We start from the raw sequence: 15,047 nt of genomic DNA, 5'->3' as shown, positions 1-15,047 counted from the left end.
AGGCAGAATTGCTTGAACCCAGGAGGTGAAGGTTGCAGTGAGCCGAGATCGCACCACTGCACTCGAGCCTGGGCGACACAGTGAGACTCCGTCTCAATAAATAAATAAATAAATAAATAAGGTGCAAGCTGAGGGAGTGCAAGTGCAGAGGGAAAGATAAGCTCTTCAAATCATTCAATGATTTTAAGAAAATTTAGTTGAATGTTTTGGAAAGGCTTCATAAAGGTGAGTAATATTTACTATCAAACGGGATGGTAAAAACCATGGAAAAAAAAAAAAAGTAAAATCCCTGAGGGATTCTGCATTCAGATGACTCCACAATATAAACCCAAAATCCAAACTGAAATTGGAAGACCCAGACAGTGCGTTATTATTATTATTTTTTTTTTTTTTGAGGCGGAGTCTCGCTCTGTTGCCCGGACTGGAGTGCAGTGGCCAGATCTCAGCTCACTGCAAGCTCCGCCTCCCGGGTTCCCGCCATTCTCCTGCCTCAGCCTCCCGAGTAGCTGGGACGACAGGCACCCGCCACCTCGCCCGGCTAGTTTTTGTATTTTTAGTAGAGACGGGGTTTCACCGTGTTAGCCAGGATGGTCTCGATCTCCTGACCTCGTGATCCGCCCGTCTCGGCCTCCCAAAGTGCTGGGATTACAGGCTTGAGCCACCGCGCCCGGCGACAGTGCATTATTAATGTGGCATAGGCAAGAGAGACAAGAAATTTCAACTGGCTGATCCAGACACCAAAAGAAGACATGGGCCCTGTGTCAAAAGATGGGTGAACGAATTTACATTTATATAGTTTCAGTTAAAGTAAAATCTTGAAAATCTATGTGTATCATTTACATTATTTTCTGATGTAATGACTTTTTAAAAGTGATATATTGCTACTCAGTCTTGATTTAAGGGATAAGAAGGCTTCTTAGGCCTAATTTATTAATTCATAAATGACTACGCTTATTGGATACATGGAATTCCTAAGATTCAGTACACCACAAATTTGCTTTATTTAACCCTTTTCTAGTCTACTCTCAACTGACCACCCTGAAACCTGTTTGCCAGTTTACCAACGTCAGCACTCTGTTGAATTACTTCATTTGTACAATCTCTTCTTCACCTCCTTCGCCTTCCCTGACTGCTATTACTTTCTCGATCAGCCCTCACTTTTTATTCAACAAGTAAACTGGAAAGATCTCTGAACCCAATGTACTAAGCCAGGTCACCCTTCCCGGGATGACTGGAGGGAGGGCAGGTTGGTTTGGGCTGGTGGAGAGCATGCAGTTTATTCCTGGCATGGAGTGGATTTCAGGAAGAATATGAAGCAGGGACAGCAGATGACAAATCTCCGCTTACCTTTGTCAAGAGTTCTGTGTGTACATTTAAACATGGGTGTGTGCAATTTTCAGAGGATCCACTTCTGCCCAAACAAAGTTTGGCTGCAGGGGAGCTGGGCAGTTACCCACTTTTCCTATCTTGATCCCTACTCAGTGTAACAATTTATCTGTACAACTGATTCCATCACCAGGGTCTTTAGACCCCTCTGCTCATTCAGCCAATCACAAGCACTTATCCATAGGACACTGCCAATGATGCGATTTGCTGAGCAGTTACTATGTGTCGGGCCCTGGTAAGTACCAAGTTAGCTTGTTTGAACCCCATGGCAACCCGTGAGACAGGTACCATCATACTCCAAGTTATGGATGACAAAAAACTCTCCAAACAGCTAAACAACATGGCTTAGGTCCCACAGTGAGCAGGGAGCTGGGACTTCTGTCCAGGAGGCCCAATCAGAGCATGCCTCCTTAACCATTAGGCCAAACTGCCTCCACATGCAGGACACTGCCCTGCACTGGGGACCTGGGGGAGGGGTAACAGTGTCTGCCCTTGAGCTGCTCCCAAAACTTCCTTGAATAGCCTTGGCACAAAATGCATTTCTTGGGGACTTGCTGACATGGTGTTTGGATTTTTATCAGGTCCCTGATTGGGCTCAGCATGGAGCCTGATGAAATATGAAAAAAGCAAAGAAAATTAAGGGAATATACCTGGAAATTGTTCCAGTTTGTATTTTGCTGAAGCCTATTCTATCTGCATGCTTACAGAAAGTTTCCTAACCGGAGAACCCAGAAAGCTCAAAAACCTGTCCTGGGCCAGCCTCAAACTCCTCCTCACACTCAGGTGGGAGCCATCTGGGCAGGCAGGGAACCTGGCAGAGGTGGCAGGAGCATGGCACCTGGAGACAGGAAAGGAATTCTTGGACAGCAACCTCTTTGGCAAGGCAATAGGGGTGAGACAGAAGATTCTCAGGTAGCCCCAAGGCACCATAGTATAATGGAATATTTATTGCAAAGCCTGGGCCCCAGGAAGTGAGAAAAGCCTCCCGGGCCCATCTTTGCCAAGGGATTCTTACATGAGGACTTGCCTATACCCACCCAACTCAACCCACACCCACAATCTCAGAGCTGGCCTCATCAGTGGGCATCAACGCTTTTACCTTGCCGAGGTATAGAACCTAAGCTGGGCATCTGATGTCCCTAAACCTCAGAGACTTGACCTTGGTTGGCCACACTGAATCTACATCTTGATCCCCCAGTCTTGATTTCCAGCCTTCCCTGGGTCAATCAAACAAGCCGCCCCTTCATCTGGCAGATCAGTCCAGAAACCCTGCATTAGGGAGTAGAGGTTTAAGGACCTTGGGAAGAGATATTTGCTCTTTGTTTTATAAACAGAGCACCAAGGTAGAGTGAAATGCCTTGCTCTCTGTGTCAGGGCCAGATAAGAAATTGAGAGCTTTAAACTCCATATCTCCCTAAACTTATTCTGGGTCATGCTCCAATTACAGACTCTTGTAAAAGTTCATTTGTGAGACAGTGGTTTTAGAATCAATATTCTACTGGGTCCATGTTATAGATCATATTTGGGTTCCTAGACTAGTCCACAATGGCCAAGTAAACCCACGTGTGGCTGAGAGGGGAGGGAGCTAGTGTCAGGCATCCAGCTCCACCACCCACTGGCTCTGTGACCTTTAGCAAGTTGCTAACCCTCTCTGTGCTTCAGTTTCCCCATCACAGAGATAATAACAGCACCTGCTACATAGGGGAATTGTTGTGAGGATTAAATGACATAATCTGAGACAAGCACTTAGCCCAGGGCTCCTAGAAGACAATCAATGAATGTAATTAAGGTAGCAATGCCAGTGTCAGCCCCAGCAATGGTAACATTGGGGCTGGGTCATATTTTGATGTAGGAGACTGTCCTGTGCCATGTAGGATGTTTAGCAGCATCCCTGGCCTCTATCTACGAGATGTCAGTAGCATCCTCCTCGAGTTGTGAAAATGAAAACATCTCTCTAGACATCTCAGTGGCCCCCAGTTGAGAAGCATGCTTTTACAGGAAAACAGCTGAGTCCCTGCTGGAACATGAGGGCTCCTCTCTCTGCTGCAGCCCAGCTGATGAGGCTGAGGTCTTCTCTCCCCGTCACCTGCTGAGGTGCCCCCCAAACGCCAGCTCCCTGCCACTAGTGGAAGCACCTAACTCCTGGGCATGGCAAGTTAGGAATGGCTAGGGGGGTGTTTCTGGGAGTGTGAAGGGGCTTTGGGGGTCTCTCAATGCGGTGATGAGGGAAGTGGTGGCAGAGGAAGGAGCAGAGTCAAATGTGGTTTCCCACCCGCTTCCCACTAACCTACTGCACCAGGTATCAAAAGGTGCCAGGGCAGGGTCTTCCTTCCCTAGGGTAGAGGGTGGTCTCTCTCCTTTCCTCTCATCTTCACCTCTGGCCAATAAGAGGGAAGTGGGCCATGGGGACCAGGCTATGGGAGTGCTGCAGTGGGGAAGGGGAGGGGGCAAGAGGAGGTGGCCCAAGAGCACAGGCAGCTGTCTGAGCATCACTGGGACACAGGGCTGGGAAAGACTGAACTGGGTTTGTCCCCAAACCTTCCTTCTGCCGTGACCATAAATAAAGCCCCCCATTCTGTTTCTCTTAACCTGTGTTTCCCCATTTATTCTTCATGGATAAAATCCATTTGGTATGGACCAGATACCTCTTGTATGTCTAGCACTCTATTAGGCCCCTATGGTTGTTTTTATTTGTTTTTGAGTGAGTCTTTTTCAAGGAGGGAGTAAGGAAGATGCTAAATAAATACATCAATAGAAGGCAAAGTCCAGTTGGAAAATTATAACATGTCCAATTGGAAAAATAACATGTGTTTGTATATATAGCCACAGAGCCACTGAAGCCACACACATAAATGCTGAGGGAAAGTGGAATAAAACACAATTTCTTAAAATTTTCAACAAATGGACTGTATCAACGGATGTTAAAAAGGCAGAAGGAAAACCACAATCTTATCACATCTTCAGGCTGGCACTGACCTCCAAGGGCATGAGGGTCAAAGGGCCCGTTTAATAGAAAGGCCTCTTTTTCCAACCGGAATAAATCTAACCTTTCCTCAATCAAACCAATTCTAAGTTTTCTAGCAATTTATGGGCAGTATCCATTTCTTTTGTTCCTCTCGGAGGAGCAGTGCCTGATATTAGAAACCACTTAAAAGCCACGCCCTTCCAGCAGGAACAGTCAAGGACTGTCACTCATCCAAAAACCAGCAAAGCCAACAAGCCCCTTCCCCAAATCGTCTAAAGGTGAACCCAAGAGCCAAGCCAGGTTATTGCTGTATAAATATCTGTCAGGGAGGCAAACTTGGCCAAGGAATGGATGAGCTTCAAGGGTCACTCCAGACCTGCCTAGCGGGGGTGGGGGCGGACACACTTATCTGTTTATCCACTTATTTATTTATGTAGAGGGAGGATTTGGAGATGGAAAATAAACAATTCTTATATAGTAAATATAAGCAGCCATCACAAAACACAAAATGACACCCCAGAATCAACCGCGGTAGGACAGACATTTCCCTGTCTCCTGTAGGATGGGTCAGTTAAGGGGGTGGGGGGGATCAGATAGAACTCAAATTGGTCCTGCTGAGCCTGGAACCTGAGCGCGCAGAGGGGTGAGCTGGGCAGTCGCTGTCCGAGCCCCCATCATCCCTTCCAACCCGGACCATTCTGAGACGGAGATTTGGAGTTACAGGTGTGTGAGCGCCAGAGGATGAGAGCGGTCGCTGGGAATGTAAGAGCTCCTGCCTGCTGGGGATGGGGAGGAGTCGTCAATGGCCCCGGGATCCATGCCCAGACATTTCCAGAGGCAAGCACCCCACCGTCATCCGCGCAAAAGCTGCATCCCTCGAGATCCTGGAGCGAAGCCATCTCCTTAAAGCACGCACAGAGTCAGGATGGAGTTTCCTAATTGTCGCACGAAGGACCGTCCCCCTGAGGTTTCTCCATTAACAGCGACCCCCTCCCTCCCCGGCCTTGCCCACCGCAGTGGCCCAACCAAAGCGCCAACACATTTCAAAATGGAGCGAAATCACAGAAGCGCGGATTGTGCTTTGTTCCCAGCATTGGGCTAAATGTGCTCATCCCCACCGGGCTCCCTTTCCTCCAACGGCAGGAGGTGACATCTCTGCTCGAGATGGCAATAGGCAGGCTTGGCCGCGGGCTCCCCTTTTCCAGGGCCGTCCCGAGACCCTCGCTCCATCTGGAACGGGAATCCCGAGCCCAGCTCTGTCTGGGGGCGAAGGAGGAGAGAAGATGCTTGAACTGACCCCTGAGCCGCTCTGCAACCCCTCGCGGTGGCTCAGCCATGAGGGGAGCCTCGCAGCACCCAGGCTCCAGCCCTCGACGCCACCGTCGAGGAGGGTCAGCCTGGTCCCGGGCAGGCTCTAGTTCCCCAGCCAAGCCATTCCCCGGAAATTCAGATCAACCTGGGCAGCCCGCGTGGAGGATTCAGCTCCTAGATGCTCGTTCGTCTCAGAAGTGCGCCCCCCCGCACCAGTTTTCAGCGATAGAATTAACCAGAAAACGGCGCATACCAGGTTCATCACAGGAGGGCGAGGCTCGGATGCGCTGGCCAGGAGTTCTCCCTGCCGCCCCAGACTCGGTTTTGGGGGTGCGGTGAACCTGGATACAGGTGAAATCCCGCATTTACAATAAATAAATTAATCAGTACAGACATAATATTAATAAAAATACACCCAACGGCCGCCTATCTGCGGCCGCCAGGGGCCAATTAGAGCCTCAGGTGCAGGGGTTGGGGGCTTCCTCCCGTGTCCTCCAGGAGGCCAACAGGACGCGGCCCCGCCTACCCCAGGGTCCCCAATCTCCCCAGGGAAGGGGTGGGGCCAGCCCCAAGGTCCCCTCTCCGGACACCTGTGGATCCCATGGCAATTCCCCCTCTGCGCCCCCTCCAGTAGGCTCAGAAAGATGGGTGTGGCCGCAGCACCAGTAACCTTATGTTCCCTCCTCACATTCTCCCGCCAGGCGAAGCAACAGGGCGTAAAGCTGGAGAGGCCCCACTGGGGCTCCCCACCCATCCCCGAATGGGTAGCCAGCGTCCCTCGTTGGGCAACCTGGTGTAGCTTGGCCCTCAGGACACTCGGGGTGTAGGGAGGGGCGTAATCCCTCTGCCGCCGCCCGCAGCGCGCACGGAGACTGGAATCCTATCCCTTCAGAAGCTTCCTGGCGCCCGCACACTACGAGACGAGGCTGCGCGCGGTCACGTCCGTTCCATGCGTGCCGGGGGTCGGGGGGTTGACTGGGGTTCATCGACCCCAGCAAGCCTCGAGATCCAACAATGGGTTCGGAAATGAGGAGCGAAAAAGGAAAGAGGTGCGTGGGGGTAGGGGGAAGGTTGGCTAAACACCCTCAATAAAAGCCAGAAACCAGGGCTGGGAGCGCAGATCACGTAACCTCTACAGACAAAGCAAAGAGCCCCCGAAGAAGATGCTGGGTGAACGCCCCCAACGCTGACGCCAACAGCAGCAAAACGCCAAGATTTCAGCGCCGACTGTCCCCCTCCCTTTAATGCCAGGCCCCGCCCTGTCCTACGAAGCCCGGCCACCCGGTTTGGCATGGCACCGTAAAGACGTGACACGCCGAAAAAAGATGGCACCTCGCGTTCCGAGGGGGAAAAAAGGGGGGTGGCGGGGGCGGGAGTGGGAGGAGGCACAGCCTATCCTCCCCCTCCTCGCCCACCAGGGTCCACACCCACTGCCGCAGTGAGGGGCGAGCCCTGCGCGCCAGCCCCGCGCCTCCGGCAGGGAGCGCACACGCCGGGCGCCCTGCGCGCGGAGCGCTGAGAAAGAAACCCGCCCCGAGATGCACCTGCAGCCCCGCGCCAGTCAGTGCATGGCTGCGGCTGTGCCTGCCCGCGAGCGGGGACCGGCGGCCGCCGACTCCGTCCACATCTCCAGGCCAGGTGACCCCTGCCTTTGCGAGCGTGCACACTGGGATCCTCGCACTGTTCTCAGGCACGGCGCTGCTCGCGTCTCTGTGCCAGGCGTGCGCAGGGGGAAGGGCAACTAAAGTGACAGCGCCTGGACCCCTCCCCATCTCCTCGATTCCTCCCAGCCCCCAAATGTCCCCTACGGGTTTCTGAAGGAGGAAAAGGGGAGGGGGCCGGCCCCCGCCTAAAATCAGGTGCAGTGAAGGCCCTGTCGGAATCACTGCTCCGGAGGTGTAGGGAGGGGCTTGCAGGGAGTCATCTTTTCTAGAACCCGATCCGCATCTTCCTTAGGGCTGATGGCGAACAGCGGCAGGGACAGCGGATTTCAGGTTCGGTTTCGGGGGTCGTTATCGGACCCCTCCCCCCCACGCACGCCCATTGCGGCAAAAGACTGCGGTCGAGAGTGAAGGGCAGCCCCCTCCCCCAAGTCACCGCCGCCTCGCCCCACCCTGCCGGCACAGCTTCCACCTGGGGTCAGCGCGAAGCGGGTGAAGACCTCCATCACACACACGCGCGCACTCAGGCGTGCGTGCATCCCTTGCTCACGTCCCTTTCCAGGCCGCCCTGGCCCCAGCCCCTGAGCAGGGGAGGCAAGGAGGGGCCCTGCGGTCGCCCCGACTGTTGCCCGGCGCACGAAGCCCCAGTCCGTGGAGGCGGAGGGCGAGGGGCGGCGGCGCAGGGGAGCACAAGGGCGGACGGCGAGGCAGATTTCGGAGCCGCGGCGCTTACCTGATAGTCGACAGAGGCGAGGACGGGAGAGGACAGCGGAGGAGGAGAAGGTGGCTGTGGTGGCGGCGGCAGAAGGTGGGCGGTGGCAGCGGCGCTGCTGTTGGTGCCGAAGCTGGTGGGTGGCGGTGACTGCGAGGGCGCGCGCCGGCTAAGAGGGCGCGTTCCCGAGGCCGGCGGGCGGCGCAGGCGCGAGCAGCGGGAGCGCGAGCCTCCCCAGGGGAGGGGGCGGGCAGCGCGGCCTCCGCGGGAGCCTTCTCCTCCGGCCACCAGTGGGCGCGCGCGAGCGCCCTGCCGCTCGGCTGTCCGGCGCCTCCCGGCTGGTTCCTCTCGGCGCTGCCCTTTCCCGGTGCCCCTCCCCCTACGCCTCAGGCCGCGGCGCTGACCGCAGCGCGCACGCGCGTTCATGGCGCACGCGCACTCTCCGCGTCCCATAGCTGCAGCCTTTGTCTCGTTGGAGGGGTGGGTGTCTTCTTTCGGGCCCTGCGGGGTCGGGGCAAGGCCAGTGACTCCGCCAGTGGGTCCCCTGCCCCTTTCCTTTCAGTCAGCCTGGGGCGGTGTCCTCTCCTGGAGAGGTCCTGAGCGACCTTCCAGGTGGCCGGCTCCCCAGTCCGTCCACCCCGACCCTCCGAGTCCCAAAAAGGCCCCCCTGGCTAAGGTCGCTTTTCCCCAGGCTGCTTCCTTTCTCCTTGCTTTTTTCCCACCTGTTTTGTTTCTGACCAAGGTGAATCCTTTCCTTAACAAATTCACTTAAAGCAAGCTAACTCAGTTACAATACCGTGACGCTAGAAAAAAAATCTTAAATTAGACGAAATTCAAATAGTGCCTAACACATCGCAGAACATTTGCCCACACACAAATGTTCACGTCTTTTGTGTTCACGTCTTTTGAAACATCTTTATGCTGTAAGTAGAGTTTGAAGTCTGAATGTTTAAGGGCCAGCTGGAGATTGTCCCCTGGAAGAGGCACCTCAGCCTGAAACTGACCAGTGGTCTTCATTCTACTGGTCACCCAGGCCCCAAGCTTCGGCCTTAGCTTGGATTTTTCATTTCCCCAACATCAAATTTAAGCCCTGGCAGTGGGAGGATTTCTGTGTATGGGGGTTTAGGGCAGCCGTCTCCTCCTAGGGAGATAGGAAGTTGTCTTGAAGCTCCAATTTGCATAGTTCTTACATTATTTTTAAAAAACCAACATATGTTATAGATTAATAGAAAAAGCAAGTAAAATGCTTTATTCACACTGAGTTTCTGGAACTGACCTTTTTCTTTCTTTCTTTCTTTCTTTTTTATCCATATTAACTTTATTTTTAAACAGAGGAGCATATATCCAAAGAAGTAGGAGTGAGAACCGCCATAGGGGCTTGCTGATAGTGATCTGCCCTAGCCTTCTGACTTCAGAATGTCTCATGAGCCAATGGCCGGGGGATGGAACTGCCCCTTGATGGTGTACACCTTAGAAAAGTCAATGGAATTGACCTTTTTTTGGAGACAGGGTCTTGCTCAGGCTGGAGTGCAGTGGCACAATCATAGCTCACGGCAACCTTGAACTCCTGGGGCTCAAGCAATCTTCCCAACTCAGCCTTCTGAGTTGCTGGGACTACAGGTGGGCACCACCACACCTGGCTAACTTTTTTTTTTTTTTGAGAGAGGAGGTCTTGCAATGTTGCCCAGGCTGCTTTCTTAACTCCTGGGCTCAAGTGATTCTCCCACCTCAGCCTCCCAAAGCAGTGAGATTACAGGCATGAGCCACTGCACTCAGCCTGGAATTGACTTTTTGTTGTTGTTCTAACTGCCACCATCCTAGTTCAAGACCTCTATCATCATTCTGGACATGTAGGGACCTTAGTGATCTCCTTGCTCTCCAATTTCTCCCTATATCAGCCCACCCTGCAACCCGTAGTTAGATCAGTATTCAGAAGTGATCATTTTATTTATTTATTTATTTATTTTTTGTGTGTTTGTTTGTTTTGTTTTTTTTGAGATGGGGTCTCGCTCTGTTGCCCAGGCTGAAGTGTAGTGGCACGATCTTAGCTCACTGCAAACTCTGTTTCCCAGGTTCAAGCGATTTTCCTGTCTCAGCCTCCCAGCTACTGGGATTACAGGCACGTGCCACCACTCCCAGCTAAATTTGGTATTTTAGTAGGATAGGAATTCACCATATTGGCCAGGCTGGTCTCGAACTCCTGACTTCAGGTGACCCAAGCGCCTCAGCCTCCCAAAGTGCTAGGATTACAGGTGTGAGTCACCACACCTGGCCCAGATCATTTTAATTATGGCAATCTCTTGCTCAAAAATATGTAAAAGCTTCTAACTGCCTCCTAAATGAAACTCAACCCCTTAGTTTAGCTTTCAAGTGCCCCCCGCCATTCCTTGAACCCCCATCATCTGAGCCATTGTCCTCCTCTTTTCTTTCCCACCTACTCTGTAGCCAGCTGAAGTGGCTTGACTAGAACTCTTTCCCACCTCTGTAATTCTGAGGTTTTCCTTTGCCTGCAAAGGTCCTTGTTCTTTCTTCACCCACCAGTAGTCTACCTAACCTTCGAACTCTAGCTCAAATTTTACCAAAGCCTTCCCTAATCACCCCAACTGGAAGGGACATTTCCAATCTCTAGAAGGAGTTCAGCAAAGTTACTCTTCTTCTCTCTGAAAGTTGGGAGGGGGTGGAATCAATATCCGTCTTGCAAGATTGAAATGTGGTCATTGTCCCCAGCAGTTTCCCCTTTTTTTAGTGTGAGGAATTATACATCCTTGTCCATTACCATTTACATGATGTGGACATTCCAAACAGGCACTTCAAGAGGCATTGCAAGGTTCTACCACTTTTACTCTTCCTTCCTACCACCAGAATGGTGTGGCTCCAGAGAGCTGTTCCTTCAGCTTAGATCCCAGGATGGAAAAACTCAAGGAAGTACATGTCACATGAGCAAGAAATAAACATTTGGGTCTGGGCGCAGTGGCTTATGCCTGTAATCCCAGCACTTTGGGAGGCTGAGGCAGGTGGATCGCTTGAGGTTGGGAGTTCAAGGCCAGCCTGAGCAACATGGCAAAATCCCATCTCTACTAAAATCACAAAAATTAGTCAGACATGGTGGCCCATGCCTGTAATCCCAGCTACTTGAGAGGCTGAGGCAGGAGAATCACTTGAACCTGGGAGGCAGAAGTTGCAGTGAGCCAAGATCATTCCACTGCACTCCAGCCTGGGTGACAGAAAGAAACATGTGTTGTGCAAGCCACCAAGATTTGGGGAGTTGTTACTACAGCAAAGCTGATTGATACAGGAATTAAATGAGATATGTGTGTGTGTATAAAGTTTCTTACACAACGTCTGACAAATAGTAAACTATCATATTATTATAAATACTATACTATGATACTATTATAAATACTGGTTATTTATTTTATTATCTTTGTAATAATGCTTTTGCTACACATTATTTTATTTCTGTATGTAAAATAAACTGTAGCAGTCAAACCAACACTCCCCTACATTCAAATTTCACATTTTTCCGCCTCTAAGATAACAGTATAATTGAGAACTGACAGGGACCTAATGACACTGTGGTCCCCTCACACTGAATGGTCACATTTGCCTAAATTGAAATAATGAATGCTAGAAACAAATCTTAAGCAGATCTGTCATTTTAACTATATGTGATGTAGAGTTGAACGTTCATTCCAGATAATTTAGTCAATGTAGGTAACTAATGGCTCACACTAATTTAGGCCAAGAAAATGCATTCCCTCTCTTTCTTCCTGTCCCTTTCTCTTGCTGAAAGAGAAATCTCATGGCCGCATATGTTACACAAAAGAGCCCACTTATGTAGGACCACAGAAGGCAGAAGAGCAGAGGGGAAAGAAAACTGGAGAGTTGGATCCTGATCCTAGCCATCTTGTACGACCTTAGACAAATTCATTACCTTCTCTGGGCTTTCAGTTCCAGATGGGGTTAGGACTGAGATTAATATATCTATAGAATTTGGAGGCTCTGCTATTAAATCTATTCATAAAGCAAGCTAAACTGTTGTCATAAATAGACCCCCAAACATAATGACATCCTGCTAAATGGGCCAGAGGAGCAAAAAGTGGCTAGCATGTTAAAGGCATTGGTAGGTTACACACACTCCAGAGGGTGGGAGATGAATACTACAGAAATTTAGGAGCCTGCACACGGCACAATTTTAGGGGTCCTGTGGACAGGAGCATGTCAGGACTGTCCATCCAAAGTCAAAATCAAATGATTGTATCTTCTATTTCCCACAGTGTAGAAGGAAGCACAAAACCTAGAAATTCTCTTTGGCTTCTGAAGATAGCATATTCCATACCTGGGATACCACTTGACCAATAATAACCAGCTAACCCGAAAGGCTGCTGGCTTGAAGTGGGGCCCAGAACAGGAAAGGGCTCTGCAGCAGGTCCAGGCGGCAGTACAAGTAGCCTTGCAATTGAGCCATCAACCCAGCAGACTCTATAGTACAAAAGGCATGAGTGATGAGGAGGATGCTGTGTAGAGTTTGTAGCATGCCCCAGTGGGAGAGTCACAATGCAGGTTCCCAGCATTCTGGAGCAAGGCCATGCCATCTGCAGTGAAGGATCATATGCCTTTGGCAAGACAACTCCTGGCACGCTACTGTGCCCTGGTAGAAATGGAGCGCCTGATGGTGGGATAGCAAGTGACCTTGCACCTGGAACTGCCCTTCATTAACTGGGTTACATCAGCTGAGTTAAATTATAAGGTTAGGCAAGCCTAGCAACAATCCATTGTTAGATGGAAGTTGTACATCTGGGATTGAGCGTGGACAGGACCTGGGCCACAAGCAAGCTGCACGTGCAGTCTGTTCAGACCTGCAAGCCACCTGCCGGAGTTGCACCAGCACCCTCTCTCCACACACACCTAAGGTTATAGGAGGGATTCCTTCTGACCAGCTGATGGAAGAGGAAAGAGCAAGTTTGGTTTGTGAATGACTTGGCTTGGTATGTGGGTTTAGGCTGAAAATGACAGGAAATATACTACAATCTCACTCAAGGGTGGCCTTGAAAGAGAGTGGCAAGGCAAAACCATATACTACAATCTCACTCAAGGGTGGCCTTGAAAGAGAGTGGCAAGGCAAAACCCTCCTAACGGGCAGGGATTTGGGTGGTGTAGCTGTTCACCCATTTTGTATGGACAAAGCAGAGCTCAAGGTGAGAATATATATAGACTTCTGGGCAGTGGTGAATGGCCTGGCCAGCTGATCATAGATGTGGAAAGAGAACAATTAGAAGACTGGAGACAAGGAGATCTGGGCAGAGGCATGTGGATGACGTAGGTAAGAGTGTACAAAGGGCCAGGCCTGGTGGCTGGCACCTGTAATCCCAGCACTTTGGGAGGCCGAGGCAGGCGGATCACCTGAGGTCAGGAGTTCAAGACCAGCCTGGCCAACATGGTGAAACCTCATTTCTAGTAAAAATACAAAAATTAGTCGGGCGTGGTGGCCTGTGCCTGTAATCCCAGCTACTTGGGAGGCTGAGGCAGGAGAATAGTTTGAACCTGGGAGGCAGAGGTTGCAGTGAGCCAAGATCGCACCACTGCATTCCAGCCTGGGTGACGGAGCAAGACTCTGTCTCCAGAAAAAAAAAAAAAAAAAAAAGAGCGCACAAGCTTGAAGATCTTTGTGCCACATGTTAATGCCCACTAGAGATGACCTGCTACGGAAGAGACAATGGACAACCAAGTAGACAAGAGGACTAGAGCGGTGGATGTCAGTTGGCCTCTGCCATGGGCCATCCCAGTGCTAACCTGATGGACACACGAATGAAGCAGCTGTGGTAACAGAGATAGACACTATGTACAGGATGGAGCCCATGTACCAAGGCCACTGCTGCCACCAAATATCCAACCTCCCACAACAGAGACCAATGCTAAGTTTTCAGAATGGACCATTTCTCAAAAAGATGAACCGGCAAGTTGACTTTGTTGGGGTCCTTCCACTCATAAGGCCCTGTAATTTGTTCTGATAGTAGACCCATGTTCTGAGTATGGGTTTGCCTTTCCTGCCTTTGGGGCCTAAGCCAGTATCCTTATCCGAGGGCTTACAGTATGTTTGATTCTCCACTACAGGGTCCCACATAGCATCACATGAGACCAAGGGAACTAACTGCTTTACTGCAGGGGAGGGATGGGACTGAACCCACAGCCACAGGATCCACTGGTTATATCATAGGCTTCTCCATCTAGAACCGGCTACCCTGAGAGAAATGGTCAAGCACAGCTTGGAAGGCACAGCTGAACCATCAATTCTTTACAAGGGAAGGAGACGTACTCCAGGATGCAGGATCCTCCTCTAGAGCCTCCCTGTCGACACCTTGATTTTAGCCTAGTGAGGTCTTTGTTAGACTTCTGACCTACAAAACTCTAAGATGATACATTTGCATTGTTTTAAGCCACTGAGTTTGTAGCACAGCCATACACCAGACAACCATGATAGACTGGATTTATGACGGCAGTCCCATAAGATTACAATGGAGCTGAAAAATCCCTACTGCCTAGTGACTTCATAGCTGTCATGATGTTGTAGCACAATACATTACTCCCGTGTTTGTGACGATGCTGGTACACAAACCTACTTGCTGGCTGTTGTATAAAAGTCTGGCACATACAATTATGTACAGTACATAATATTGGATAATGATGGCTGGGCCCAATGACTCACACCTGTAATCCCAGCACTCTGGGAGGCAGAGGTGGGTGGATCACCTGAGGTCAGGAGTTTGAGACCACCCTGGTCAACATGGTGAAACTTTATCTCTACTAAAAATACAAAAATTAGCCCGGCATGGTAGTGGGCACCTGTAGTCCCAGCTATTCAGGAGGCTGAGGCAGGAGAATCACTTGAACCTGGGAGGTGGAGGTTGCAGTGAGCGGAGGTGGCGCCATTGCACTCCAGCCTGGGAAACAGAGTGAGACTCTATCTGAAAAAAAAAAAAAAAAAAAAAAAAGACATTGGATAATGATAATA

General features: G+C 50.7%; 2 protein-coding genes across 20 annotated transcripts in view; one reads left to right on the top strand and one right to left on the bottom strand.

Annotated features, from left to right (window-relative positions):
* Positions 1-8,393, bottom strand: part of MAPT (microtubule associated protein tau) — a 134,471-nt gene extending 126,078 nt beyond the window's left edge. For all 19 annotated transcript variants that reach the window (XM_010389014.2, XM_030923024.1, XM_010389015.2 and 16 more), the window contains exon 1: positions 8,057-8,393. The gene's annotated coding sequence lies outside the window, so the exon portion shown is untranslated. The remainder of the gene's footprint in view (positions 1-8,056) is intronic.
* The window catches only part of LOC104682406 (5E5 antigen-like), a 43,506-nt gene continuing 35,659 nt past the window's right edge, over positions 7,201-15,047 (top strand). Inside the window, exons 1-3 of the mRNA XM_010389048.2 lie at positions 7,201-7,300; positions 7,619-7,656; positions 7,886-8,131. Of these exons, the coding sequence (XP_010387350.2) occupies positions 7,201-7,300; positions 7,619-7,656; positions 7,886-8,131 (384 nt within the window). The remainder of the gene's footprint in view (positions 7,301-7,618; positions 7,657-7,885; positions 8,132-15,047) is intronic.

This window comes from Rhinopithecus roxellana, chromosome 19 (assembly GCF_007565055.1).
Source record: "Rhinopithecus roxellana isolate Shanxi Qingling chromosome 19, ASM756505v1, whole genome shotgun sequence".
Lineage (NCBI taxonomy): Eukaryota > Metazoa > Chordata > Mammalia > Primates > Cercopithecidae > Rhinopithecus > Rhinopithecus roxellana.
This window is presented reverse-complemented; position numbering and strand designations above follow the sequence as displayed.